At 29.6% G+C, this 27431-nt stretch overlaps 1 protein-coding gene across 5 annotated transcripts in view; it reads left to right on the top strand.

Annotated features, from left to right (window-relative positions):
- The window catches only part of LOC123268812 (NADPH oxidase 5), a 71447-nt gene that overhangs the window by 32946 nt on the left and 11070 nt on the right, over positions 1 to 27431 (top strand). For all 5 annotated transcript variants that reach the window (XM_044734180.1, XM_044734183.1, XM_044734181.1 and 2 more), the window contains 7 exons: positions 10547 to 10757; positions 11806 to 12032; positions 14328 to 14516; positions 14707 to 14900; positions 20929 to 21250; positions 23148 to 23280; positions 23399 to 23589. In XM_044734180.1, the coding sequence (XP_044590115.1) occupies positions 10547 to 10757; positions 11806 to 12032; positions 14328 to 14516; positions 14707 to 14900; positions 20929 to 21250; positions 23148 to 23280; positions 23399 to 23589 (1467 nt within the window). The remainder of the gene's footprint in view (positions 1 to 10546; positions 10758 to 11805; positions 12033 to 14327; positions 14517 to 14706; positions 14901 to 20928; positions 21251 to 23147; positions 23281 to 23398; positions 23590 to 27431) is intronic.

Here is a 27431-nt window from a genome sequence, read left to right as displayed (position 1 = left end):
TTGATAAAAATTCAATTTAAAAAAAAAAAAATACGTTAACTAGGCTACTGATATGAAATATGGACCCAGTTCATCGCATTCTTAAACTAATAAAAAAAGTCCGGTCTTGAAATATCAATTTGTTCGGGAGCAATCGTTGATACATCCAAAATGGGGTGACATCCGGACGTCCACGTAAAATTTTTTTCAAAACGTTTTTTTTTTTTTTCAAAATAGCCACATGAAATGATTTTAGAATGTAAAAGATGGTTTAATTTAAGTGTTTTCTCAGTGTACATCTACTTATATTATTGTATAAGCGTAATACGGTTCTGATAGAGACATTTAAAGATCACAAAATTGCTTGACCTTGACGAGTCGAGTATAAATCACAACCTCACGCGCTTCGCGCTATGAGGCGTGCAATAAATTTCAAAATGGATTTAAGGAAGTTCTACCGGTTTTAGAATTGTCGTTCAGAATTTGATGAATTTTGACATATTGGTACTTTATAATATCATAATTAAGCAGCAAAATTTTTGGAACCCTGTCGAGTCCTGACAAAAATATATTAATATTTACATATTTTTGCCTTTACCATTGATCCTTATGGAAAATCAAAGACTATTTTATTTCACAAAACTGGACGTTCAGATTCTTATAAAAATTAAGACAATAAGAGAAAATAACATCGAGGACATATTTAATAACAATCAGTATGGTTTCCGAGCATATGAGAATATTTATTAATAAAAAACATTCAAAATTTATCTCTGTCTCTCTTTCTCCAACGTGATTTAGTATAGCGAAATCTACTACGTTAATCAAATAAGATTATTTTGGGATTTGACTCTTGTGGTAACGGTACTACCTTAAGTAAAAAAAGAAAATAATTTTTTGTTCTATTTTGAATAAAGAAACTTGTGGTTGAACCAAAAATATAAAATTCTCAATGAAGAACGAAATTATCATTACTTTACGAAAATTGTATTTTTCGATGAAAAATTTGATTGTGTCAAACGAATCCTTTGTTATAAAATTTATGAAAGTCTTAAAGTTAGTCGTAGATTGAAACTCGTAAAAAACGGGCCACGATTCATTATTGGTTAAAATTAAGGCACGCGTAGCACGCTATTCAAGTTTCTAGTATAATAATATACTTTTGATCAAAGATGTCAAGATAAGAAATTATTATATCAAGATAAACAGTTCACTCAAAAGTAATTCTCTTGGATCAAGAATATTTCTCAAGTGGGGACATTAAATTTTATATTGAAAATATAAATGGGATCTAAAGATAATTTTATCATTCTAACCTTAGAGTTAAAACTTTTTTTTTTTAATTGCCAATTCTAGTTAGCTGGATATAACTTTAATATAAAAAATAACTCTGAATCAACAATCCCTTGTAGCTTGAAACTCCAGCGGTCAAATTGGCAGAAATTCAATACTCTGAATTGGTGTAAATGTTTTAGTATTTCACCGTAGCGGCAATTTGGTTATTGAAACTCGAAACTATAATTGCCCGAAAATTATTTTCGTTTTTTTTTTATCAAGACAAAAATTTTTAAATTAACTTGAGTGATTTCTTATACGCGTATCTAATACTGTCGTTTCGAATAAGGGTAGTAGTATGTCGAAAATACTCTGAGGTAAGCTTTTAAAAAGACGACTCAATAAATCCGAAATTTTTTCATTTAAATAACATTTTTTTCTTGTTTCTGCAACCGATGCTATAGAATGAAGTATTGTCAAATTTAAACCTCGAACAATTGAATTCAGCAGAAATAGGTAGTGTAAAAAAAGTATTGTTCTTACACAAATTCCTGGTGTTGATTCCGCCAGAGAAAATCTGTTAAATTATTCCTTCTGTATTTACATGAAAATAAACGTTTAGTTTACATTAGTTGATTTATTTATCCATCTGTAGTGAGTAAAGATGTATAAAAAGTGTATTTTCAGTTTTTAAATTGGTTTTAAATTTATTTAAGAGTGGTTGATAGTTGATTTTCAAACGAGTTTCACTCATGAATAAGATAAAATTTTGAAAAAAAACGCTTCGCTCTTCGATAGATAATTAAATTATCTATCGAAGAGCTTTTTTGGAAAATTTTCATTTATTTATGCATAAAATCCGTTTTAAGAGTCCATAAGTTATACAAGTATGACAGAGGTACTTTCGTTTGTCTAATAGAGGGCGAGAGAGAGAAAAAATATAAACCCTTCTTAAGCTTCAAAAGATTGTACTACATCGACAAAGAAAATCATTAATTCCATTTTTTAGCTAAATTAATTTTTTCTAAAATAATTCCTTTGATTTTACACAAACATAACATTTACCACCATGAATGATGACCTTTAGAGAAAGAAATTACTTCAGTTATAAAGTCAAACTAGAAGATAAATATTTGGTTTGAAGTGAGTGTACACAGTAGAAATTTATTGAACCACGTAATTTTATAAGTAAACGATTTTGAGGAAAGTATATTATTATTTTATCCGTTAAAAAAAAATTTAGGTATAAAAATATCTTTCACTATTTTTTTCCGATCTAAAGAAAAAAAAACCTTTTTATTCGTGAATTTATGAAACTACAATTGAGTATAAGTTACGATTTTACTGGCAAGACGTTGCTTTAAAAGTCTCAAGGGCTAAACCTCTTTATACCCGTCCATGTCTTTCCCGTGACTGATCTGCGCCATTCAATGGTTTAACAATACTGGTATAATAAATAGCTTCTCGTACTACTTACGTTCCTTTTATTTATTTTCAATTGCTCTATAAATAAAATCCTTTACTGCTTAATTTACGCTTGAATTATTCAAACGCTAAATTTACAAATTAAAACACCTGTAATATTGACAAATAGCTTCTGATATAAGTACTTGTAAGTAGCTTATAGTTTTGTTCGAAATTTAGCAGTTATATTCCATCAATGCATTCATTTTCATAAGTTACTTTCAATAATATATATTTATTTAATACATAACTGATTTATTAAATGTCTATATTAAAGTTGCAGAGAAAAGTATACTCTCTAAACATGAATTTTCACTAATTCATGTTTAGAGAGTAAATATTATAAAGCGTATATATGTGTTTTCGTTCTCAAGAAAAATTTAAATAAGAATCTTTAACCAAACTTTACTCTTTAAAGTATTAATGGATCAATAACAAGCAAAGGAAAAATCGATTGCCAAAAAAATCGATCAAAGCGGATTTCAAAAATTGAAAAAGTAAACAATTGATAAAAACAATCTCTTTATGAAATTCTTAAAAATTTTAAGCTATCGATAAAATTAATTAAATTTTTGACTAATGATCAATTACAGTAAGCCTCAAAAAAAGAAATGATCGGAATTAATACCTAATTATATAGTAGTAAAAAAGTTTCGGAATTCCTCCGGTGATTCTGCCGGAGATCGTGAGAAATTTATTTTTGACACAAAGACGAATTCCTGGTAGAATTATAGAAAATTATTTTATTAAATAACTGTAGTAATACTTGTAGTAGAAAATTAAATTAAAATGTGACATTTTAAGCTTAAAATTAAAAATTTTTTTTATCCAGAGTTTTAGCCCGTTTTCGATATAGAATTATTAGTTTTATACATGGATTTGCGAAATTATGGTAAAGTGATTAATTTATCATGAACTTCTTGAGGTTTCTCAAGGAAATCCGGCGAAATCCCGAAGGAAACTCTGCGAAATTGTTCTAGAATTCTGCGAAATTAAGAAACAGAAAAAATTTTTATCAAGTTAAGACTGTCATCTATGATTTCATCCGGTATTCTTCTGCTATTCATATTTGTGTTAAAATATAAATTTCTTTAAGATTTTCGGGGCAACCACTGGAGGAAATCCGCTACTTGTTTACATGGAATAATTGTAGCTTACCTTGAGATAAGCTCGAAATCCAGTGGACTATTTTTATGAATGACCAAAAACCCTCTAACAGTTGACTGTCGTTAAGCAATAATTGAAAAACTTGAAAATAAAATCGCTTAATTTCCAATTTTTTCCAGTTTTTCCACAATAACTCATAATTTATATATACTAGAAAATCGAACGCGCTTTGCGCGCTTCTGACAAAATGTTTAATATCGACAATTTAATTAACCAATATTTTTACAAACTTAACTTAATAATATTTAACAGTTGCCATGGTAACCGTTGTCATAGTAACCGTTGCTATGGTAGCCGTTGCTATGGTAACCGTTGCCATGGTAACCGTAGCCATAATAACTGTTGCCACGGTAGCCGTTGTCATAGTAACTGTTGCCATGGTAACAATTATCATAGTAACTGTTGCCATAGTAACCGTTGCTTTGGTAACCATTGCCAAAGAAGTCACCATAGCAACGAAAATCGACAACAATGAAAACGTCACATCAACTTTTTAATAAAGGATTAGAGCCTCATAAAATTTCATTCATGCACAGAAAGAATGGTTCACTTGAACCAAGAAAATATTTTTCTTGCTAATTATTTTCTTGGGCGAAAAAAAAAATTTTTTTTGACACAAGAAATTTCACTTATCCCAACAAAATTAATTTTTTTGCTTCAAGAAATACGTATCTTGATCCAAGAGAATTTATTTGAATCAAGAAAATTTTCTTGTTCTGAGAAAATTTTTCTCTTGCTCCAAAAAATTAAGTTCTTGACAGAAGTAAATTTTCTTGTCTTGAGAAAATTTTTCTCTTGCTCCAAAAAATTAAATATCTCGATAATAAATTTTCATTAATATTTTTATTGACAAACATGTCAAATAGGAAGATCAAATAATATTGAACCATTTTCTTTCATTCAATATATATAATTGCGTGCTAAAATAATCTAAAATGGGTATCAAATATTCAAGAGAAAAATTTTCTCAAGGTGAGAAAATTTTTTTCTCAGCTGAAGTAGGTGGCGCTGCTTTCCTAAAGTATTATTTATTTAATTCATTGCATTAAGAGTTAAATTACATCTTTTAGCAAGAGGTGCCATGGGCAATACATATTAATTACAGAATAGATTTTGTACATTGGAATAAGTTTGAAGAGCAAAAGTAATATTATTTAATGCGGAGTGAGTAACCAATAAGAGAAGAGAGGTAAGCAAATTTAAAATGTGCTGATGAGATTAGAGTTGGCGGTTAACGGAAAGTGGAACGTTGTGATGAGGATCAGGTGAGACTTCCTAGAGTTGGAGGGCCCAGTTTCGGAGTATTATGCATTTCCTTGTGTAGTTGTAGACTGCGAAGATGTTATGTTTGCTAAGATATCAAGGAGTGAACAAGCAGTTGTGCTGTTTGTTATTGACTGACTGAGGTAGTGATTCCTGTACGGACTGAAGATCGGGCATCTCAACAGAAAGTGTTCAATACTATCTCTGCTATTTAGGTTGCAAAGTGGACACGTGTTGGCTGGGTCGAATTTGCATGACGTAGTCGACAGAGACAGGTAGCAAATAAAGTTATTGGCAAGTCTAAGCTGTGCAATTATGCGTTTTATCGTGATTGAGTATCTTGACAAGAAGTAGTTCGGTGTGTGGTCTTGCGGCGTTCTCAGGAGTGAAAATTGGAACGAAGTCGATTGTCTGTATGCTTCAAAGTCCTTGTTCCGTAAAACAGCACGATATTTTTTGAAAATTTTCTCAGTTTTAGACTCCCATAGGTCAGGGTTTAGGTTGTTAAATAGATATTCGTGGTCACACTCGGCTAAAAACTCTCTAAGTTGCGTGGCCCAGTTGATTTTGGAGACATGTTGCATGTTTTTAGCTAAGTTGTAGGTTCTTAGCAAGCAAATTTTCGTAGCAAGCAAATTTTTACCATAGTGGTAGCCCCTGCGCGTAGTTTCTTGATGAGCCAGGTCCAAAGCAGCTTCATGGCCTTCCAGGTCACGGGTGTTAGATTAAGCTCAAGTCTGATCTTTAGCTTCCCTAAAGTATCTAAAAATCTTGATCCAATATAAAAATTTATTGTATCAAGTATTTATGATAATTTGAATTAAGAAAAATTACTTCCACCAAGAATAGAATTTCAAGAAAAATTTTTACTTCGGCCAAGACAACTTCGGTCTTCCTTCGGGCACCCGAAAATTTACTTGAGCCAAGAATTTTATTCTCCAGTCAAGAAATCTTTTTTTCTGTGTGCAACTTTGGTGCGGTCTATTATTTAAAAAACGGGTGGATAAAAAATTGTTTTCGACAATATTTGTAGAAAATTTTATATGCTACAATTTTTATTTAATGAAATTTTTGTGATTCTAATAAATTTTGAGTTTTTGTGAAAAAACTTTTTTATGTTTTCAACTGTTGATAAACGAGAGTCAACTTTTGAACGGAGATAGTCTTTTGGTCATAGGAAGTATTTCAAAGTCTATTTCACACCAAATTCCATGCTTACCTAATAGTTAGAAATTCGTTCGAATCTCAGTCCTAGTTCTTCGTCTAATCAATGAAGTGAAATTATAGTTAACGTAATTTCAAAATGGTCTTGACGTTATATCTTTACCAAGTTTACTGCCAATGGAATTGTCACCTTGAAGTTTAAATTATAACGTTATTAAAAAGGGTATTCAGAGGAAGATACTTTGAATACTCTTGAGGACTGAAAGGGCAATAACGGGGTATTATTGAGCATTATAAACACATCTTGTTTATGAAACTTCGGAAAGTTTGACGACGTTACTGCAATACCTTTTCTCACTTCACTAGGTGTCAATTCTAATTTTCTCGAAATTAGTTTCTATAAGCTATTGGAAATGAGTATTAAACTGAAGAAATTTAATCAATACATCGCTGTTGTTCAAAGAATAAATTTTTTTCATAAAACTAATTTTTCCTTATTTTTCTTTTTTTATAAGAAAAAAAGGAAAATATTTTACTTCTGACAGATAATGCTTATATTATCTATCTCAATACAAATCAATAAATAAATAATAATAAATAATTAAAAAGAAATAAAAGTCATATTATTATCCCTTTTGCCTTCTGTACTTTATTATTTATTTACTGAATTTCGACGTTTATTAACTTATGAACCTCTTAAAAATGCATAACTAACTGTTCGGTAATTATTAATCTACTTTTCTTACATATTGGCTGCTAACCTATTTCCAATTAGTCACTTTTGATTACTCATTAGTAATGAGTCATTACACACTGTAAAAAAAATTAATTTGATTCAAAATAAAAATTCTTGAATCAATAAAATTATTTGTAAAATTTGAATCATCTTAAGAGCTGGTCCCAGCTATTGCAGCTTCATAAATTTCTCCTCAACAAAGAAAAATTTTAGAAAAAACTCTCTGCTACTCGATAAATTATTTAATTACCTATTTTCTAGTAGATCATTTTTTACGAAATTTTTATTTATTTAAAGAATAATTCATGAATCTGCAACAGCTTTGCTGTTGCGAGTGCCACAAAGATAGTATAGTTTCTCTCGATAAGTTCAAGAATTTTTCTTCTTGATTCAAAACGATCAAACTCTCCAAAATAATTTTTTTAGTTCGAGATTTTTTTCTGGAATCAAGTTAATTTTGTTTTTTCAGTGCAAATTTGATGATAAAAAAATCGTTATTTTTAACTTTCCGCTAAGAAAATCGAAGATTTTCAAAAATCGGGAAGTTATTGTTTTCACCCCGTTTTGCAAAAACCGAGTTTTCATCAGATCTCGACGTTTGAAGGTCGCAGGAAGCATCCCTGACTATCCCCGCGAGGGTGTCACTATGTCTGTATGTGTGTGTGTGTGTGTGTGTGTGTGTGTGTGTGTGTGTGTGTGTGTGTTTTTAGGGGGGGGGGAATCCTTTTTACGGATTCTAGGCATAGCTGTTTGGCCTGGATATGTGGCGACTCGACGCAGCGTCATACTAAAACTCGACACTAACGCCCCTACCCACTAAACCCTAAACCCCTTTTCCTTCTTTCCTCTAATCCCTCATGGAAACCGCCGTCAGGCATTACTTCGTGAAGGGAGGATCTAGCTACTGCTCTTCCTTCTGGTGGCTAAGGTGTTAACTACCTTCCTTCTATCTTCTGCTATTTGCTCTTTTTCTTTCGGTGGAACGCAAGTCTTTAAGGACTTCTGTTGCAAACGTGTTGGTAGCGTTCCAGGCAGCTTCTGATGACACCATTGCTTCTAATAGTGAATCTGGTTGCATTCTCTGGTTCAGGATCCTCTCCAGTTCTTCACGCTGTGGATCGAAACGAGGACATACAAAGAAGACGTGCTCCGCGTCTTCAGCAGCTCCTGGGCAGGACGGGCACTCCAAAGAGTCATCGTGCTTAAAGCGGTGTAGATACTCTCGAAAACACCCATGTCCCGACAACATCTGCGTAAGATAGTAATTGACCTCACCGTGATTCCGGTTAAGCCAAATGTCGATCCGAGGTATGAGACGGTGCGTCCACCTACCCTTCTCTGCAGCATCCCATTGTAGTTGCCATCGGCCTATGCTCTTCTGCCGTTCTTCAATTCTAAGTTCTTCAGGGATCAGTGCAGTTGACCTTTTTCGTTGGTAAAGGGCCCGTCTTTCCTCTGCTAGAACTCTAAGAGGTAGGGTTCCAGCAATGACGCACACTGCTTCTTCTGATATAGTGCGGAAGGCACTAGCTACTCGTAGGGCACTCAGTCGATATACTGGTCCAGCCTTTCTCCATGATTCTTGTGTCTTTAATGCGTCGGCCCAAATGGATATTCCGTAAGTGAGCACCGATATGATTACTGATGACAATAATAGCCTCCTGCTCTGTTTTGGGCCTCCGACGTTCGGCATCAATCGTGCGAGACTAGCCCTCACTACTGACGCTTTGGCACTGACATGTTCCACTTGCTGCTTGAAGTTGAGTCGGGCATTGTGTGTGTGTGTGTGTGTGTGTGTGTGTGTGTGTGTGTGTGTGTGTGTGTGTGTGTGTGTGTGAAAGTATGTGAACCGCTTATAACTTTTGAACGGCTTGACCGATTTCATCGCGGTTGATGCCATTCGAAAGGGCTTGACCAAACTTAGATTTTGAAAACTATTTGGACCGATTCAGATCAATAGATTTTGAGAAATCTTCAAAAAACTGAAAATAAAAATCGGTTTATTCATTCAAAAGTTATTGCGGTTTAAAAATTCAAAAAATAGTGTCATCAAATCCCTATCAGACTTTTGAGCTCGAAGAGCTCAAAAGCATAGGAAAAAAATCTGTTTGAGCTTGGAGAGCTCAAAATAACCCATAAATTGTATTTTTGAGCTCGAAGAGGTCAAAAACGTCATTGGTGCAATTTTAAGCGCCTAAGTATGGAATTAGCGGGAAGTTGCAGGGATGGCCTTCAGGGTCAACCGTTTCCCTAATTTTTTTTTCTTTTTACGATGATGTGGATAAGAAAAGCAAGATCCTTACAGACTAAATGACGTCACAAGTCTAAGATTATGGCGGGTTTTCAAAAAGACAGAGTTCTTTGTGACACGGGTAAGCTCAGTGAGTCAAAAGCTGATGTGTTTGTAGACAAGATTAGATTCTAATCATTCGATTAATTTTTTTAAATGAATGCTGAATAGTTTACTGAATTTAAAGCTTTTTATTTATCTTTTGAGACATAACTTGTTAATCTCACATTTTTTTATAAATCAACATCAACTGTATAATTAAGAGAGTACGGAAAATTTTATGTCTAGCGTATTTTTTTTAATAAATGGGTATTTTTTAGCTAAATTTAGTAATATTGAAAAGGTATTGATCTAAATTGGTAAATTTTCAAGTTACTAGGACTAGAAAGGTTTTGACGTAAATTTTAATCTTTTCACAACTTTATGTATTTTATTGTGATAGTCAATTTTTTATATCAAGTTTTTGAAGAAGTTTTGAATAATTTATTGGCTTTATAAATTTTTTCCGTTACATTCGTCTATTAAATTATTAATAATCAATTCCGTAATATCAGTATAAATTTTTGAATTTGTTCTGAAAGTATCCAAAGTAAATATATTATAATTAACAATATTAAAAAAACATTGAGCAAAAGTTTATTTATTCCTAATTCTCGGTAGTTCGATAGTAATTGCGTGTTGCTAATAACAATAGAAAGAATATAAAACACTGTTTATAATTTTCTAAAAATAAATTGTCAAAAAACTCAATTAAACTCAACAAGCAACTAATGTCGCTATCTTTACGATGAAACTTCATTAGTATTTGATAAACTGACAGTTATATTTTACAAATTTAACGACAGCGTCCATTATAAGCCAATAGATATAGATTTTCTCCAAATAGAACTCTTCTAGAACAAATGTAAATGTATCATAAAGTTTTTATAAGCTTTTAGCCATTCAATATAATTAGCATTTGTCCATCAACTTTATTTCCCTGGTAGACAAAAACAAAAATACCACCTATCCCGCTTGCTATTGATAATAGTGAATTTAGATTCAATTATTAGTGTCTATTTATTTCACCTATGCCATGAAAGTATACTGTCTTTAATTAACCTTTCCTACTTAATATATCCTCTTCTGAGCTCTATTTCATTTCACTTGACTCAGACTATTAATAATAATGAAATAATATAATATAACGTAATATTATTTTGATAAAGGGGACGGATTAATTCAGCACCGTGAATTGGAGCACGTTATGCGAGCTTGTATGGAAGAGAATGGAATGAAATTTAGTGATGAGCAGATTGAAGATTTAACGCTTGCCCTGTTTGAAGACGCCGATCAAGGAAATAGAGGTGCAATCACGTTCGAGGCCTTGAAGAAGCAGCTCGAAAAACAAGAGGGTCTTCTTGAAAATCTATCCATCAGGTAAATTTATAACCAGTAGTGAAGAGTAATAATAATAATGATAATAATAATCATACCATTTAAACTCATCAATAATTCAGATGATTTGTCTCGATCATTAAATCGCTTCTCTTGTCGCTTCTTCTTTTTTAATTCTATTTCCACTTTGCTTTGTAATTAATCCGTAATTTTCCTTCGCTTCTATCTACTTTCAACTGCTATCTTCATTTCTTATTGCTAAGTCTATACTCATACCCGTAATTAAATATTTAAAACTCCTGAAAATATAACTGAATTACGGTTAATGTAATGTAATATTAATTCTATTAATCTGAATTTTAGCAAATACAGAAACATAAACTTTTCTTCATTAACAATGTATCAATTAAATTGAATTTCAATATAAATACGAGAGCGAAGCTTATTTATTCTGCCGTTACTCGAGTCAATAACTATAAAAAAAATAATTATATATAGAGATAATCTTTTGATCGTCGATAATTACATAGTTTTTTATTTCGAATTTTGTATCTAAAACTCCATAAAACATAAACTTTTAACACTTTGTGTAAAATTTGGAAAATAATTTATAGATATCAACCAAAAGTTTTTAATTTAATAAAAAATTAAATTAAATTAAAATTAAAAAATTACACTTGTAAAATATTTATAAGAAAATCATCATAAATTTTTAACGAGATTTTAAAAGCATCATTGAATTTAACGAACGCGAATGGATATTTACGACTTGATATTGAATTTTACAACATAATTTTAAAATTAATCTTATAAATTATTCCATGAATGTTTTAATGACATGTTTATAATTTTGAATTAACTTCGCAAATTTGATGTATTCAAGCGAAAAATATTTTATCCCAGAACAATTTAAAAGCAGATTTACTTATTTATAGCACTTTATAACACCGTCCAATAATTAATCAAATAAAACTTCCATTAAATTTAAATTTTATTTAATGATCGAATAAAGCTTTTATATGTCAAAAAAGAACATGAATAAAATATGTATAAAAATTACTAATTAAAGACAAGCATTTAAATTTTCCAGCATCGATCGTTGGATGGTACCACCGAAGCCCAAAGAATCCAGACCATCAATTTTAAGTCTGCTGTATTCATTAAAACCTTATCAGCTGACGAAACCTTACTTAAAAAATAACCATGTCTTCATAGTATTCCTCTCGGCGTTTGTTATTATCAATTTTATCCTTTTTGTGACGAGGTTGTATCAATACCGAAATACAAATTCTTACACAATGTTGGCTCGAGCATGTGGTAAATATTACTTAATTAAAAACTGAACTAATAAATAATAAATTTATTTTATAGATATAAAAAACAAGAAGAATAATCACTTAGAAATTCTAACACAATACTTTTAGTTATAGGTACTTTAAAATCATATAAAAAAAAAAAATTTTTGTAATTATTTACAAGTGGGGTCCACCCAATTTTTGGCCATATCTATTAGGTAAAAAATTAACATTTTTTAATTTTTTTTTATTCTGCTGGTTTTTACGGCGGATTTGTGATAAAAAACGTTGTGAAAGGAAAAAATAAAGATTTCAATACCTTTTTTGCCTTTAACAGTTGGAAAAAAAATTGGCTTTCATGTTTTTGGATAAAATTTATATTTTATCTTTTTTTTATGTTTTTGATATATATATATTTTTTTTTAAGTACATAAAAAAACGAACAATTAAGAAAAAATTAGGAGAACGGTTGACCCTGAAGGCCATCCCTGCAACTTCCCGCCAATTCTGTGCCTAAACGCTTGAAATTGCACTTATGACGTTTTAGAGCTCTTCGAGCTCATAAATACAATTTGTGTATTATTTTGAGCTCTCCGAGCTCAAAAAAAAGCTTTTGTATGCTTATGAGCTATTCGGGCTCAAAAGTTTGATAGAAGTTTGATAAAACACTATTTTTTGAATTTTCAAATCGCAATAACTTTTGAATGAATGAACCGATTTTCACGCTGTTGGTGGCATTCGACGCAGTTTTTTAAGCTTCATGAAAAATCTTTAAATTTATATTGATAGAGCGGAAAACTTCGGAGTAATTCCAAAAAAAACATTTTTTTTCGGTTTTCTTTCGACAACGATAATTCACGAACGAACCAACCGATTTTGACCGGACTGGCGGCGATCGACGTGGTTTTTTGATGTTAAGAGCTGATTTTTTAATCTGATCGGTAAAGCCGTTTAAAAGTTATTCCAAAAAAACCACTTTTGAAAAAATTTTTTTTTGTAGTTTTTTTGCGATTTCTCAAAGTCTACCGGTCCGAATCATTCCAAAGTATATACAAAATCTAATTTTGGTCAAGCCCTTTCGAATGGCACCAACTGCGATCAAATCGGTCAAGCCGTTCATAAATTATAAGAGGTTTACATACATCCACACACACACACACACACACCATCGCGGGAATAGTCAGGGAAGCTTCCTAGGACCTCGAAACGTCGAGATTTGATGAAAACTCGATTTTCGTAAAACGGGGTGAAAACAATAACTTCCCGATTTTTGAAAATCTTCGATTTTCCTAGCGGGAAGTTAAAAATTGATCAATTTGATTAAAAAAAAAAAAAAATAAATTAACATGGCCCAGCATGGATGGACCCCACTTGTGAATAATTACCAAAATTTTTTTGCAAGTTACAAACCAAAATGATCCCTTAAATTGGGCAAAAATTTGTATGTAGAACACGCATGATAGAAGTGAAACTTCTTGCTCGTTCAATGTAGATAGTAATAAATTATTATTATTTTTTTATTGATTAAGAAATAATTATTAAGAATTCTTAATAATAAAAAAGCGGTACTGATTTCAAATGAACAAAATAAAAATTTACCTCATAATACTCGACAATAATTATCCCCTTCAGTTACCATGATGACCGTTGTCATGGCCTTAATGTTGCGTAACATTTAAAACCTGATACAAATAATTAAAAAGTACTTTCATTTTATTTCATTTATTTAATGGAAAGATAAAAAATTATTACATCAACTGTAAATGACATTTGAGCTTAATATAAACTGACTTTCAACATACACATTCAATTATTATATTTAAACCGAACAAAGCATTATTCAATCCAAAAATTATTTCTTCCTTTACTTTATTTAATATTCTTTGCTTTATCATTCAACAAAACCAAAAAATTTTCAATGAATTAGATACAAATTTTTATTTACTAAATTAAAAATCTTTCCACCAGGAGATCATTTTTTAGAAATTTTAAGATCTTATAGAAAAGGAAGGCTTTTATCTGTTCCCCAACATCTTTATTTTTACTATTGACTAAAAATTAAATTACCCTTATTTTTATAAAATTAAAACTCATATTAGTTATTTATAAAAAAAAATTCTTTTCACGCTAAAAATATGAAGAGTATTAAAAATTTCAGAGTAAAATATTTTTCCACTAATAATAATATTTAATTCTTATTCCTCTTAAAATATATAAAATAAATAATTTATAAATAAAGGGAATTTTAAAATATTTAAAATAAATAATGAACGGATAAGTAAATAAATGAATATACTAATATAATATTTATTCACAGGGCAATGTTTAAATTTTGATTGCACGTTTATATTAATACTGATATTACGACAGTGCATAACATTCCTGCGTACACATGGATTTAATTCGATTTTACCGTTGGATCATCACATTTACCTGCACAAAATGGTTGGCGTTACGATTGGAGTGATGGCTGTCGTGCATACCGCAGCGCATCTCCTAAATTTTGGTAAAATTTATTGATCAGTATATATTACGACGTTACGATATTATTAACGAGAGATTCCCGTACATGATGGCCGATTGGTGCGTATGGGCATGGAAGTATGAGTGTATGTGTGTGCATGTGTAATGTGGGCTGTAAGGGATCAAAAGAGAATAATACGTAGCATTTACTTGACTGGTAATTTTGATGTTAGGTATGGTTGTGATCAACGATGAAGTATTAAATAGCTCGCACTACACGATGTCAGAGTGGCTTTTGACGAGCAAACCAGGACTCTTTGGTCTAGTGGGTGGTGGAGCTAATCCAACTGGTGTTGCCTTGATCGTTATTCTCTTTATTATGACTACCTGCTCGATGCCCTTTGTTCGACGTGGCGGAAGCTTTGAGGTATTTTCAATTAAACTCAATCAATATTTATTTATCTGTTAATTCTCCTCTTATTCGATTTAAAACTTCAATTTTAGGGTAATTTAATATTGTGACAAATTTTCAGGTATGTCTATTGATTTACGATACATTTATGGGATTTTCAAACTCTGAAGCTATTGAATAAATAATTTAGCTTCATATCACTATAACAAATCCTTCAATTTATAATTATACTTCGTGAGATTGATTTTGCACGCCTCATAGCGCGAAGCGCGTGAGGTTGTGCTTTATACTCGACTTGTCAAGGTCAAGCAATTTTGTGATCTTTAAATGTCTCTATCATAACCATATTACACTTATACAATAATATAAGTAGATGTACACCGAGAAAACACTTAAATTAATCCATCTTTTATTTTCTAAAATCATTTCATGTGGCTATTTTGAAAAAAAAAAAAAACGAATTGATATTTCAAGATCAGACCTTTTTTGTTAGTTTAAGAATGTGCTGAATTGGATCCGTATTTCATATCAGTAGTCTAGTTTACGTATTTTTTTTTTAAATTGAATTTTTATTAAAATTTACTACGATACAACCGTACAAAGACAAACGAATTTTTCTTATTTGTCACGTGAAAACTATGGCGCCACATGATCAAGCTAAATTTTTTTAGACTGCGTGCGCATATGACAAGAAAAAAGGGCGCTGATATTTGAAAAAAAAAAAAATACTCTGTAAGAAATAACTTACTTATAATTTTTTTTTTTTTTTTTTCAATCAATTACACAATTTATTTTTTCTTAAAAAATGAATGAGCGTTATGAGGCGTGCACTTTTGGATTTTCCAAACTTTTCGATATTATAACAGTAACAATAGAGTTTTATGAATAATATGTCGCATAGTTGACTATTTTTTAGTTACTTTTACTGTATATTTTTTTTTTTTTAAAGTTAATTAAATTTTTGATGATTATATTATTTTATCGCTTCCGAAAGTTGTGGCAAAGTAAGGAATTTTTGTATTATTTATAATGTAACACTCAATAACTGACAAGTTAATTTTTTGTGTCGGTTTGACTCTGAGAATGTGTTGCTTTTCGTTAATGACGTTGATATGTGGAAAATTACGAAATTGAATATGTTTTTTGCTCAAGTGAATGCATCGACTCATGTAGCGCTTTTTGAGTGTTATTGACCAGAAAAATTTCAATTTTTTACAATTTAATTCTTTAATACTGTAATATCACTTATTGTAATTTCGAAATTTAAAATTTATTTACCGACGAATCATTTCAAAGAAATTAAATAAAATTATAAAATAATAATCTAGTAATTTTCCATGTATAGATAATTCTCTGTAAGGATGTTTTGTGCTGTCCCGGGCATGTTTATATTAGAAAAATTGTTATTTTTTTACTTAAAAAAAATTTTTTTTGCTCGACGGACAGAAAACGTCAACTTTTGGCCTACTGCGCTAAACAAAAGTGCCGCTTTCTGCCTTCGTCGAGCAAAAAAATAGTATACACTCCACGGGAAGTAAATAAAAAAGCCTCAGATCACATGTTTGTCAACCTCGGCTTCGCCTCGGCCGACAATTACATGTGATCTGAGACATTTCTTACTTTACTTCCCTAGGTATATAATATACTAATTACGAAAGTAAAAAAATATTTCTATTTGGACCATTGAAAACTAAAATGAAATAAATTTTAGTTTTTTTGCTATAAATTCGTAAATCACCGAAATAACAGTCCCCTGGACTGTCCCATTCCCAAAATTGAAACTTTAAGATTAAATTTTAAGTTATTCGTCCATAATATATAATTTGGTCCATAATATTTATAAACTTAATTAGTTAACTAACAATCTTCTTCAATAAAAAGTACCGAAAATTAATTTGTTTCATTAAATTCATTAAACCAAAGTTTGTCCCAGGCATTTAAGAACAGTCCCCTGCCAGAAGTTCAAAGCCAAAAAAAAAAATCCAGCGTATTATTTTACCTTTTGTAAAGTTTATAAGGACCTAACAGTCTTGAGTTAACCCTAGACTGGTCACCCTATGAGTGTGACGCCGCGCTCAATTATATTTTGCTTATTACATCTCCAATATTTACTAAAATTATTCAAAATTTAAATTTGTTCCTTGAACATTTTAGAATATATTAATAATTTTTTCAAACATCTTCGAAAACGTTAAATTGCTGAAAAAAAATTTCTTAAAAAATTTGCGGCAAATCCCTCATCACTCGACCAAAGTCGTTAGGTCGCGTTTGTTGACCAGTCTAGGGTTAATAACCATAGGGCTATTAGCGCTTTGTCGTCATTTTATTTAGTGTCAAAACAACGTTTGTGCTGGAAATATGTGTCTGGGCCACTTCAAAACTCAGTCCTCTGGCAACTATTTTTATTTATAATTTATTTATGCAATTGGATCCATAAGTCTTAATATTATTCTAATTAATATAAATATTCATTGAGAACTTGAAAAGTTGAATGCATTGAAATAGCTAGCTTAATTTTTCTCAATTTGATAAAAAAAAAAAATAATCCCCTGGCAAACAGTCCCCTGTCATGTTATATGGCAAAAAATACACAAATATCGAAAAAAAAAAATTTAATCAGCTGTGTATTTATTATCATTAAGCTGATAGTTTTGTAGCCCTTGTTAATTTTTTTTTCTAATAAAATCAAAAATAATTTGGTCGGACAATTTTGTACAGATTTAAGACGTCCTTAGAGAGAATCACCCATATAATTATAATTTTTATGAAAAATTTAAACTTTTAAATTAACAAATTTTTTTTAACAAACTAAACAAATCGTTTTTGGAAAATTTGAATAGGCTAAATGTACATATGTAAAACTCAATATTGCCATATTAAAGCAAATTTTAAGGGAGTTGGGAAAGAACGGATAGGGGAAAGGGGGGGGACCTACTCAGTGGGAATTTTTCCGTAATTGAAAAAATAATCAGACAGCCCAGACTGGGAATCGAACCCAGATCTCTCGGTTACGCGCCAAGGGCTCTACCAGTTAAGCTATCCGAGACAAGTACTGACTACTTTATTCAGTCACGTATATAAGACCCACCGAGCAAACAACGCCACCGTCCATCTTACGGTAAAGACTCAAATTTTTTACTCACTTACTTCTGATTTTATTTTTTAATTCAATTCATCATTTATAAATAAGTTGAATAAAAAAATTTTTATTCTTTTTTTAATTAATCTAATTACACTGTTTTTTTTCTCGTTTTTACGTTCTTAAAAATACTCTCGTAAATTTATGAAAATTCAGTTTATTTATAATTCTGATGACTGATCCAACAATTGTCCAACTTAAAATTTAAATGAACCAAATTAGTCGGGAATGAAATCTGTATTTTAAAATTTACTCTGAAAAAATTAAATAACACGGCGCTCATTTAAATTTAACATTATTCTACATACACGGTACTGTACGAGACAACAATGTGAATATTAAAAAATTTATTCGGAATTTCCACATGATTACATTCACGAATTACATGTTTTAAAAGCGCAATCATAAAAAAAAATATAAATTATTATTTAATAACTCCCGTGTATATAAACGGGTGAAAGAATTTTTTAAATTGCTGTTTTTTAACTTCCACCAAAAAAATCAAAGATTTTTTTTTGTGATTATTGATTTCATATAAAAATTTTAGAATTTCTACTAACTTGACATTAATATTGAACTTTGTTCTATAAATGAAAATATTTTGTTATGAGTTTGAACAAAAAATATTCATGCTGAAGTTTGTTTATTAATATTGAAAAGAATCGTTATCAAAAATAAACTTCACAACATACTATTGTAAAAACTTCTCTATTGTTTTACATTTATTATTAAACTAAAATTCACTAGAGCTTTTTCAGAAAAAAATGCCCGATGGTTTATTTCATTATAGAAAAACTCACATGTAGATATCGGGTTTTATCTTTAATTAACACAGACGAGAAAAAAATTTTTCGAATTCAAAAGTTTCGAGTTAACGGGTAGCTCTGTTTGCATAAAAATATTTACTTTTTTTTTTTTTTATTTTTGAAAAATTCACCTCTCTGGCTAAACAAATAACAGAATAGCAATAAATAGATTTTTAAACTTCACTATCCGCTTTTACAGGTAAATCCGTTAGAAAACATGTGACTAAAAAAATTGGTTCACCCTGACATATATATTTTTTATTTTTCTTTACAGCTGTGATCACTGCCATCTATAAAGAAATTTAAATGTAATCAGAATATTGTAAATTTACAATCCCATAAACTTTACTAATACATAACTTTGTCAAGTTTTTAAACTTTGTTTGGTTATTAACATAATTATTTACACTTCCAATTGAGAAAAAATTTTTCTTAATAGATTAAAAATACTCAGACTTAAATGATGGATTAACTTCAAGAGCTATTTAGGTTCAAATGAAATACACTCAAAAAAATTAACTTGATTCAGGAGGGAAATTCTTGAACCAAGAAAATCATTTTCGAGAATTCCACTGTTTTACTTTCTTGAATTAGAATGAAAAATTGTTGAATCAAATAAAATTTAGGTACTCAAGTCAAGAAAAATTTCTTGACTCAAGAATTTTTCTACTTTTATCAAAATTGTGAATGTTGAAAACATCTGGAACCGGCTAATGACGGAAAAATTTTCAAGGAAAATTTTAATTTTCAAGGAAAATAAGAATTTTCAAGGAAAATAAGAATTTGAAGTCGATTGACCACCTATAACCCGAGATGAATTCAATTAAAAATTGGATATTTAACATTGGTTGCATACGCTCTCTACAGTTCTGTACCAGTTTTTTAGTTATAAAAAAAAACTAACTGTCAGAAACTTTAAAAAAAACTGACAGTCTTTTAATGTATCTGTTGTGAGTTTAAAAAAAAATTTTGACCGTCTAACTATTTATAAATAACGGATTAAAGTTTAACAATTTATGAAAAAGTATATATCTACGTAGTCGGACAGAAACAATTGTATATGAGTTGCGTCTCCACGGGTACAGTCTTTCATCAAAATTATGGATTACTTATCTACAAGCTCATATACTTTTGCGGCGCGTATAATCTCTAATTTTTTGACAATATCGTACCATGACAACTACCTTAATGTATTTTTTATTATTGTGATTTCTCTTTTTTTTTTAGAAAAAATGTTAAACATTAATAAAATATCGATTTACAAGCATGACGTAACATATAATAATTAAAAAAAATTAAAGCTTGAGGAAACAATTTTTTAAGGGGGATAGCCACTGTGAGGATCGAAAAAATAGGTGATTTTCGCGAATTTTTTTGACTGGGATAGTAAAGGAATATGGGGATCGGGGTTTTTTTTTATATAGTATACATTAAAGATTATTCTCCTAAATTTTTATTAAAAAATATCATGTTGTTACAAAGTTATTAGCATTTTTGTGGAGTACCAAAAAAATTTCCCCCACCGCGGTATAATCTCTAACTCAAAAACGGATTATCTAAAACAAAAAAACGAAACAGCGTTGTAATCTGCATACATGTGGTTATCGTTGCACGTAAGAGATTTTGAAAATTTTGATTTAAAAAAAAAATGTTGACATATTAAAAATTTTCTCATTTTTTTGGATTCAAACAACCCTAAAAAATCTTAAAAATCAAAATTTTCAAAATCCCCTACGTGCAACGATAGCTACTGAATAGACGTATACGGAAAAAAAAAGTTGCAAATCGGTTCATATTTATGCAAATTACAGTTCCCACCAGTTCAAAAAAATGTAATTTCGAGAAAAACGCGTTTTCGTCGGAGCGTCGCGCGTGCAATATATTCGGAATTTTCATATAAAACTCTAGATATATCTAGATGTATACATATTTTTGAATGTATAAACTTTGATTTAATAAAAAAAAAATTTTTTTTGTTTGAAATTTCACAGTGGCTATCCCCCTTAAGTGCTCGAAAGTTAATAGAATATTTATCACTACAATTAAGAATATAATAAATAGACTGAAAAACTATTGACAATAATATTTATAAAAACAGATATTCTACCGGACTCATTTGCTGTACGTCCCCTTCTGGGTACTAATGATATTCCACGGGCCTAACTTTTGGAAATGGTTCGTACTACCAGGAGCAATTTACATGGTAGAACGAGTGCGTCGTTTGATGTGGTTGCGATCTGAACGCGGCAAAACGTACATAAGTTCGGGTCTTCTGTTGCCATCGCGTGTAACGCACCTGGTGATCAAACGACCTCTCCATTTAGATTTTCGTCCAGGCGACTACGTCTTTGTGAATATACCAGTGATCGCTGGATACGAGTGGCATCCCTTTACTATCAGCAGCGCACCAGAGCAAGAGGGTAAGTCAACCAGCTTTTGTGCTCGTCCTATCCTCACCTTTTATCTTTAACTTTATTTTTAATTCTATTCTTCTCCTATCCAGCCAACCACTCGTCCGCGTTTCTCTTACTCGCTCTTACCCCCGTGCATCTCCCTCACAAAGCCCTTGTGATGCCACTTTTAAAAGTTGCCTCCTTATACTACACACCAGCTTATACTTTTACTTCTACCCTCTACCCTTTACCCTCTTTTATTTTACTACTACTCCTTGCAACTAATATATATATATATATATATATATATATATATATATATATATATATATATATATATATATATATATATATATATATACTATACACACTACACCAGCAAACTTGTTCAACTGTATGCTATTAAACTGAGAGAGAAGAAAAGTGTACGATAGATGCCAAACTTTTACCCCAAGCGGATTGAAAACGTACATCCTCAAGCGACCGGCAGGTGTTAAGATTTCTTTTTCTGATGTTGAATAAAATAAAGCAACAAAAATTGAATTTTATATAAAAAAAATAAAAAAACAACCAACAGAAAAGAAAAAAAAATTGGATAAGAGAAAAAGATTTAAAAGTTTTTCTGCAACGAATTAAAAAAGTCCAAGAGCTAACAATGCTTGTTAGAATACAAATTTTATGATCGTAATAAAAAAATCGAATGCTCAGCAGTCGTAATATAAATACTTTTAAAAGTTAAATTATAACTTGTAACTGTTTTAAATAAAATTATCCGAACAAAGTACAAAGCTAAGAACTAAGAATTTTTAATACTCAACATTACGAAGTAATTATTATACTTAAATTGTTTTTAATTCAAATTTGAAAAAGAATTTTTTTAGTTTTAAAAATTTTTTTTTTCTTTAACATTCATTGAACATAGTCAATTAATTTGTGAAGTAGAAAATAAGAATAATCTAAACATTCTAAATAGCAATTAGAAATTAAATTTTTCAATATTTTCAAATGAAAATTTTACTATGAAAAACGATTTGAGTCAATTTTTTTAATAATTTCAAAAGTACCAAAAATATTCGAACAATCGAGTTACGAAGTTACGTCAGAATATCCTTGATTTATCCTCATAAAGCAACTTTTAAAAAATTTAACTATTTTCCGACTCAGCTTATCGAGATACGTTTATAAAACACATTTGATAATGTCTACAATTTTTAAGATGATTCTAATTAGCAATATAAATAGCTTTACTAAATCGTTCCTGGTAGACAATGCATAGTTATAATTAGTTATCGTTATGAAATTATATCTACACAGAGAAAAAATTTGTTTTGAAAAAAATGAACCATGTAATAAAAAATAAAATTGTTGAAAATTTTCAACAAATTAGTTTATTATCACAACAATCTCAATTTTTTTAAAAAGAAATTTTTTCTCTCGGTGTTTATACTATGTCTTGCATTTACTTTTATGTTTTATGTGCAGTTGGGTTCATTGCTCGTATTAAATAAATAAGTTGAATCGGTCGATAACTTCAGAAATAACAATTGAAAATTAAAAAAAAATGTATTTACACTTTTACTGATTTTTTTCAAAATAAATTCTGAACACGATGATAATTTATAAAAATGTTTGCAAATATATGGTAAAACTTTAAAATTAAAATTTTAATTATTAGCAACATATTTTTTCATAAAAAATCTAATAATTAATTATATTTTATTTTAACATATTAATTTATATCATTGAAATCTTTATCCTCTTTATTGCATGAAATATTTCGATTATTTATAATAATTCTATTTGGAAATTTATATTTAAACTATTAAAAAAATATAAAGCAAGTGATGTGTACTAAAATATTAACAGTCACATTGTTTTAAAATACTTATGCTTATATTAACAATGAACATTATTATCATATTAGAGTACATGTGGCTGCACATAAGAGCCGTAGGCGAATGGACTAATAGTTTGTACGCATACTTTGAAAAGGAGCAGCATAAACTAGAGCGCGGAGATGCGATAGCCATCGAGGGATTTGGTTCATCCTCAACTAGGTAGGAATCTGTAGCTTACAATAAACTCATTATTACTATAATTATTATTATGATTTTTAATTACCTAGTGGAACAATGGATTTAATTTATAACTCTTTCATTTTTCAAATATTATTAGACTTCCACAATCGACATCGACAACAATAGAAGAAGAAGAAGACAAAGTTAAAGTTATAAACGAATCCCAGGGTGATCCTAGGAGCTTCGACAATCCTCTTTTTGTTGGTGACAGTGATGCGTTGGTGTCCAGCTCAAATATTACTGGTATGATCAACATCACCGCCAACACAGCTACTGTCAACCCAGATGGTAACTAACTAAAATTTAAATAACTTTTCGCATCATTTATACCACCTATCATTTATTTTTATAAAACTTTTGGTTTTTCATATTACTCTTCATTTATTTTACTTCTAGATACTTCTTTGTAGATATATAATGTGCATTTTATATCAAATGAGATGGTTTTTCAAGTTTTATTTTCTTTTATCGAATTTTTATCTTTTTATTAAAAATTATTTTTAAAGGTAATTATATAAAAGTGGGGCTACATCTATTCTCAATTATAAAAAAATCGAGAAATAGACTAATTCATGGTTTTCTTTAACATGTTCTACCCTTTGCTGATTAAGGACGTTCATAGACAAGAAAAAGACACCAATAGGTTACGGCTATTGGTTTTTTTCTCACATTAGTGAGTGATACCTCTCTTTACAGACTATCGCTCACTTACTTAAAATAAACCACTCACGTAAAATATCGAAAGTCACTAACTTCAAACATTATTTATAAAAAAATGAATACCACTCGTTTATGTTATTTTTGATAAAAAATACTTGTTATATCTTCAATTAATGATTCTCAATTTTTTAAAACAATCATAAGAAAAGTACGATTGATATTTAATAAAACGTTCGCTTGAACTTCGGTCAGCATAGGGTTTGTTTGTAAAATATACTAATTTTAAATGATAATATTTCAAAATTTAGTGCCGTAAAGACTATTTTTAAAAAATTCCTGCGTACAGAGGATACTTATGAGTATAAGTACTCAAAATTTCAAAATAATTTAAAAAAAAAAAACGGTTTTTTCTCGGAGCGTCCTTCAAGATAAAAACCGGCTTGCTTCTGAAAAAATCGAATTAGATGAATATTTTTGGATTTGAAAACTTCTCCAATTGAAATTTTGACCTTTACAGTCCTGAAATTTTACTTTTACAGTCGTTTTGTCCACCGAAATAAAATAAAATGAAATCTACTTCCATTTCGGTAGCCGAATGGCCTTTTTTTTCTTGTCATCTATTTAAAGTAGTACACTGATAGAAGGATTTCTTAGCATTTAAGAAGATTTCTTTGTATTTAAGAAATCATTCTTAAACATCATTTCTTAGCATTTAAAAAATATTTCTTAGTATTTAAAAAATATTTCTTTGTATTTAAGAAATATTTCTTAGTATTTATATTTCTTAATATTTAAGAAATATTTCTTTGTATTTAAGAAATATTTTTTAAATATTAAAAAATGATGTTTAAGAAATGATTTCTTAAATACAAAGAAATCTTTTTAAATAGTAAGAAATCCTTCTATCAGTGTACAATTATAAAAATAAATAATTGCTACGTCAATTTTAAAATTTTCCAGAATTTTGTGACATTAGTAAAATTTTGATAACCCCCTGTTAGTCAATTTATTTACCGACAATGGTGAAAAATTTACATTGACAAATTTCTTTTTTAAATTCTTCTACTTTCAATGCACAACATGAAAAAAATATATCAATGTTGAAAAATGAATGCATCAAACATAAATTATAGATCAAAATGAAATGAAATTTAATTTTTTGAAAATCAAACCAGTCTTATCTTAATTCGTCAAGAAGTAGAATGAAAAAAAAAAAAAAAAAAAAAAAAAAAAAAAAAAGTCAATTTTTTTTATCACTAAAAATATTTAAATAGACAGATGCCCTACTTCTCTAACTTACCTTAGTGAAATGTTCATTTGACGTTTCTTAACATTAATTCTTATACTTTTTTTTTCTAAAAATAAGCAAAGACTCGTCAAGTTAGCTAATATTTGATTTTAATGAAATTTATTTTTTAATCTTTCCTTTTTTATTGACAACAATGAGATTATTTCTAAAAGGATTTCCTTTCTTTTAAAGAATAAATTCTCTTTTTAATCTTTGCTTTTTGATGCTTTATTTTCATACTTTCTTTATACTCTGACCCCGACTTAAATCTCTTTTTCCTCATCGAATTTCATCCCTATTATTTGACAACCTTAATTTTAACTCTGATATTAAAACTTTCTCGAGTCAGTTTTAAAAAATTTACAATCACTCTATCTATATCTCAAAAAATTAGTAATAGTATTTCAGAATATTCTAATTAAAAAAAGAATAAAAAAAAAATCTCTAGAACTTCCCGATAAGTTTGAATTTAAAGCGCCTTAAAATGTGTTATTTGGTTAATATTTGACATTTTTAAACTCAAAGCACCGTTTTTTACATTTTAAGCTCTTTGATTATTTATTAAATAACTATAACTTTTGAATGCGTCGTTCGATTTTCTTTTTTAACAAATCATTCGACGTAGTTTTCATAGCACAAAAAAAAATGTATAAAGGTTTATATTAATTAGTTGAGAAATCTAAAAGATATTTTTAAAAAATACTGAACAAAAAAAAATTTGGTGAATTTTTAAACAACTATAACTTTTGAATACATCATTCGATTTTCATTTTTAAAAAAGCAGTACCTGGATGACCGAGCTTTGCTCGGTATTTTTAACTTCTTGCTAATAAGATTGAAAAAAAGTTATTTTACCCCGTTTTTCGAAAATCAAGTTCTCATCAGATCTCGACGTTTTGAGGTGCTCGGAAGCTTCCCTGAATGTTTCCGCGATGATGTCCGTATTTCTGTATGCGCTATTCAAAGGGGCTTGACCAAACAGATTTTGAATACAATTTAGACTGATTCAAACCGGTAGATTTTGATAAATTCTAGAAATTAATCAGCTTTTAACATCAAAAATCCACGTCGATCACCGTCAGCCCGGTTGAAATCGGTTAATTCGTTCGTGAGTTATCGTTGTCGAAAGAAAACCAAAAAAGTGTTTTTTTCGGAATTACTTCGAAATTCTTAGTTCGATCAATTAAAACTTAAAGATTTTTATGAGGCTTAAAAAACTGCGTCGAATGTCGCCAACCGTGTGAAAATCGGTTCATTCATTCAAAAGTTATTGAGGTTTGAAAATTCAAAAAATAGTGTTTTATTAAACTTTTATCAAATTTTTGAGCTCGAAGAGCTCAGAAACGTAATAAGTGCAATTTTAAGCGCTAAAGTATGGCATTAGCGGGAAATTGCAGGGATGGTCTTTATGGTCAACCATTTTCCTAATTTTTTTCTGTAAATCACCTGAAAACACGGATAAAATAACATTTTCTCGGAACGAATCCTAGCTAGATCGATTTATCGTCCCCAAAACTCTCTGCATACTAAATTTCATGAAAATCGTTGGAGCCGTTTCCGAGATTCTAACTATATATATATTTATATACAAGAATTGCTCGTTTAAAGATATAAGATTTGACGCAGTTTTTTAAGCACAAAAAATGTATACATGGTTTTATTATGATTCTTTCGCACACTGATAGAAAGATTTATTTATAGTTAAAATTATTTATTAATATTTAACAAATCATTTATTAGAGACCACTTTTTAGTCCTTAACAAATATTTCTTAATATTTAAAAAGATTTATTAATCCATACTAATAAATGGAGAGCCGGTTTTTTTGTCCAGTTATACTGCGAAAACTACTGAACCGATCGGAATAATACTTATACCATAAGATGCAGCGTGTTTCGGAGAAGGTTTTAGTATATGATATGGTGGTGATTACTTATCCGGAACCTATATTTTTTTGACTTAGAAATAATAAATTTTTATTGTAACTAAATTTATTATATTCGAGTGTCATTTGTTTAAAATAAATTTTTTTATTCTATTGGTTATGTTTATATACTAGGCAGATTATTTCACTTATGAGACCTGTAATTTCTTTAATTGAAATTTTCAATGCTCATTACAATTTTTTTTTTTCATATCAATTATTATTCATTTTCGTAAGAAAGACACCGGAATGTTATAA

The sequence above is a fragment of the Cotesia glomerata genome, linkage group LG7 (assembly GCF_020080835.1).
Source record: "Cotesia glomerata isolate CgM1 linkage group LG7, MPM_Cglom_v2.3, whole genome shotgun sequence".
Lineage (NCBI taxonomy): Eukaryota > Metazoa > Arthropoda > Insecta > Hymenoptera > Braconidae > Cotesia > Cotesia glomerata.
The sequence above is the reverse complement of the archived record's forward strand: the minus strand, read 5'-3'. Positions and strand labels throughout refer to the sequence as shown.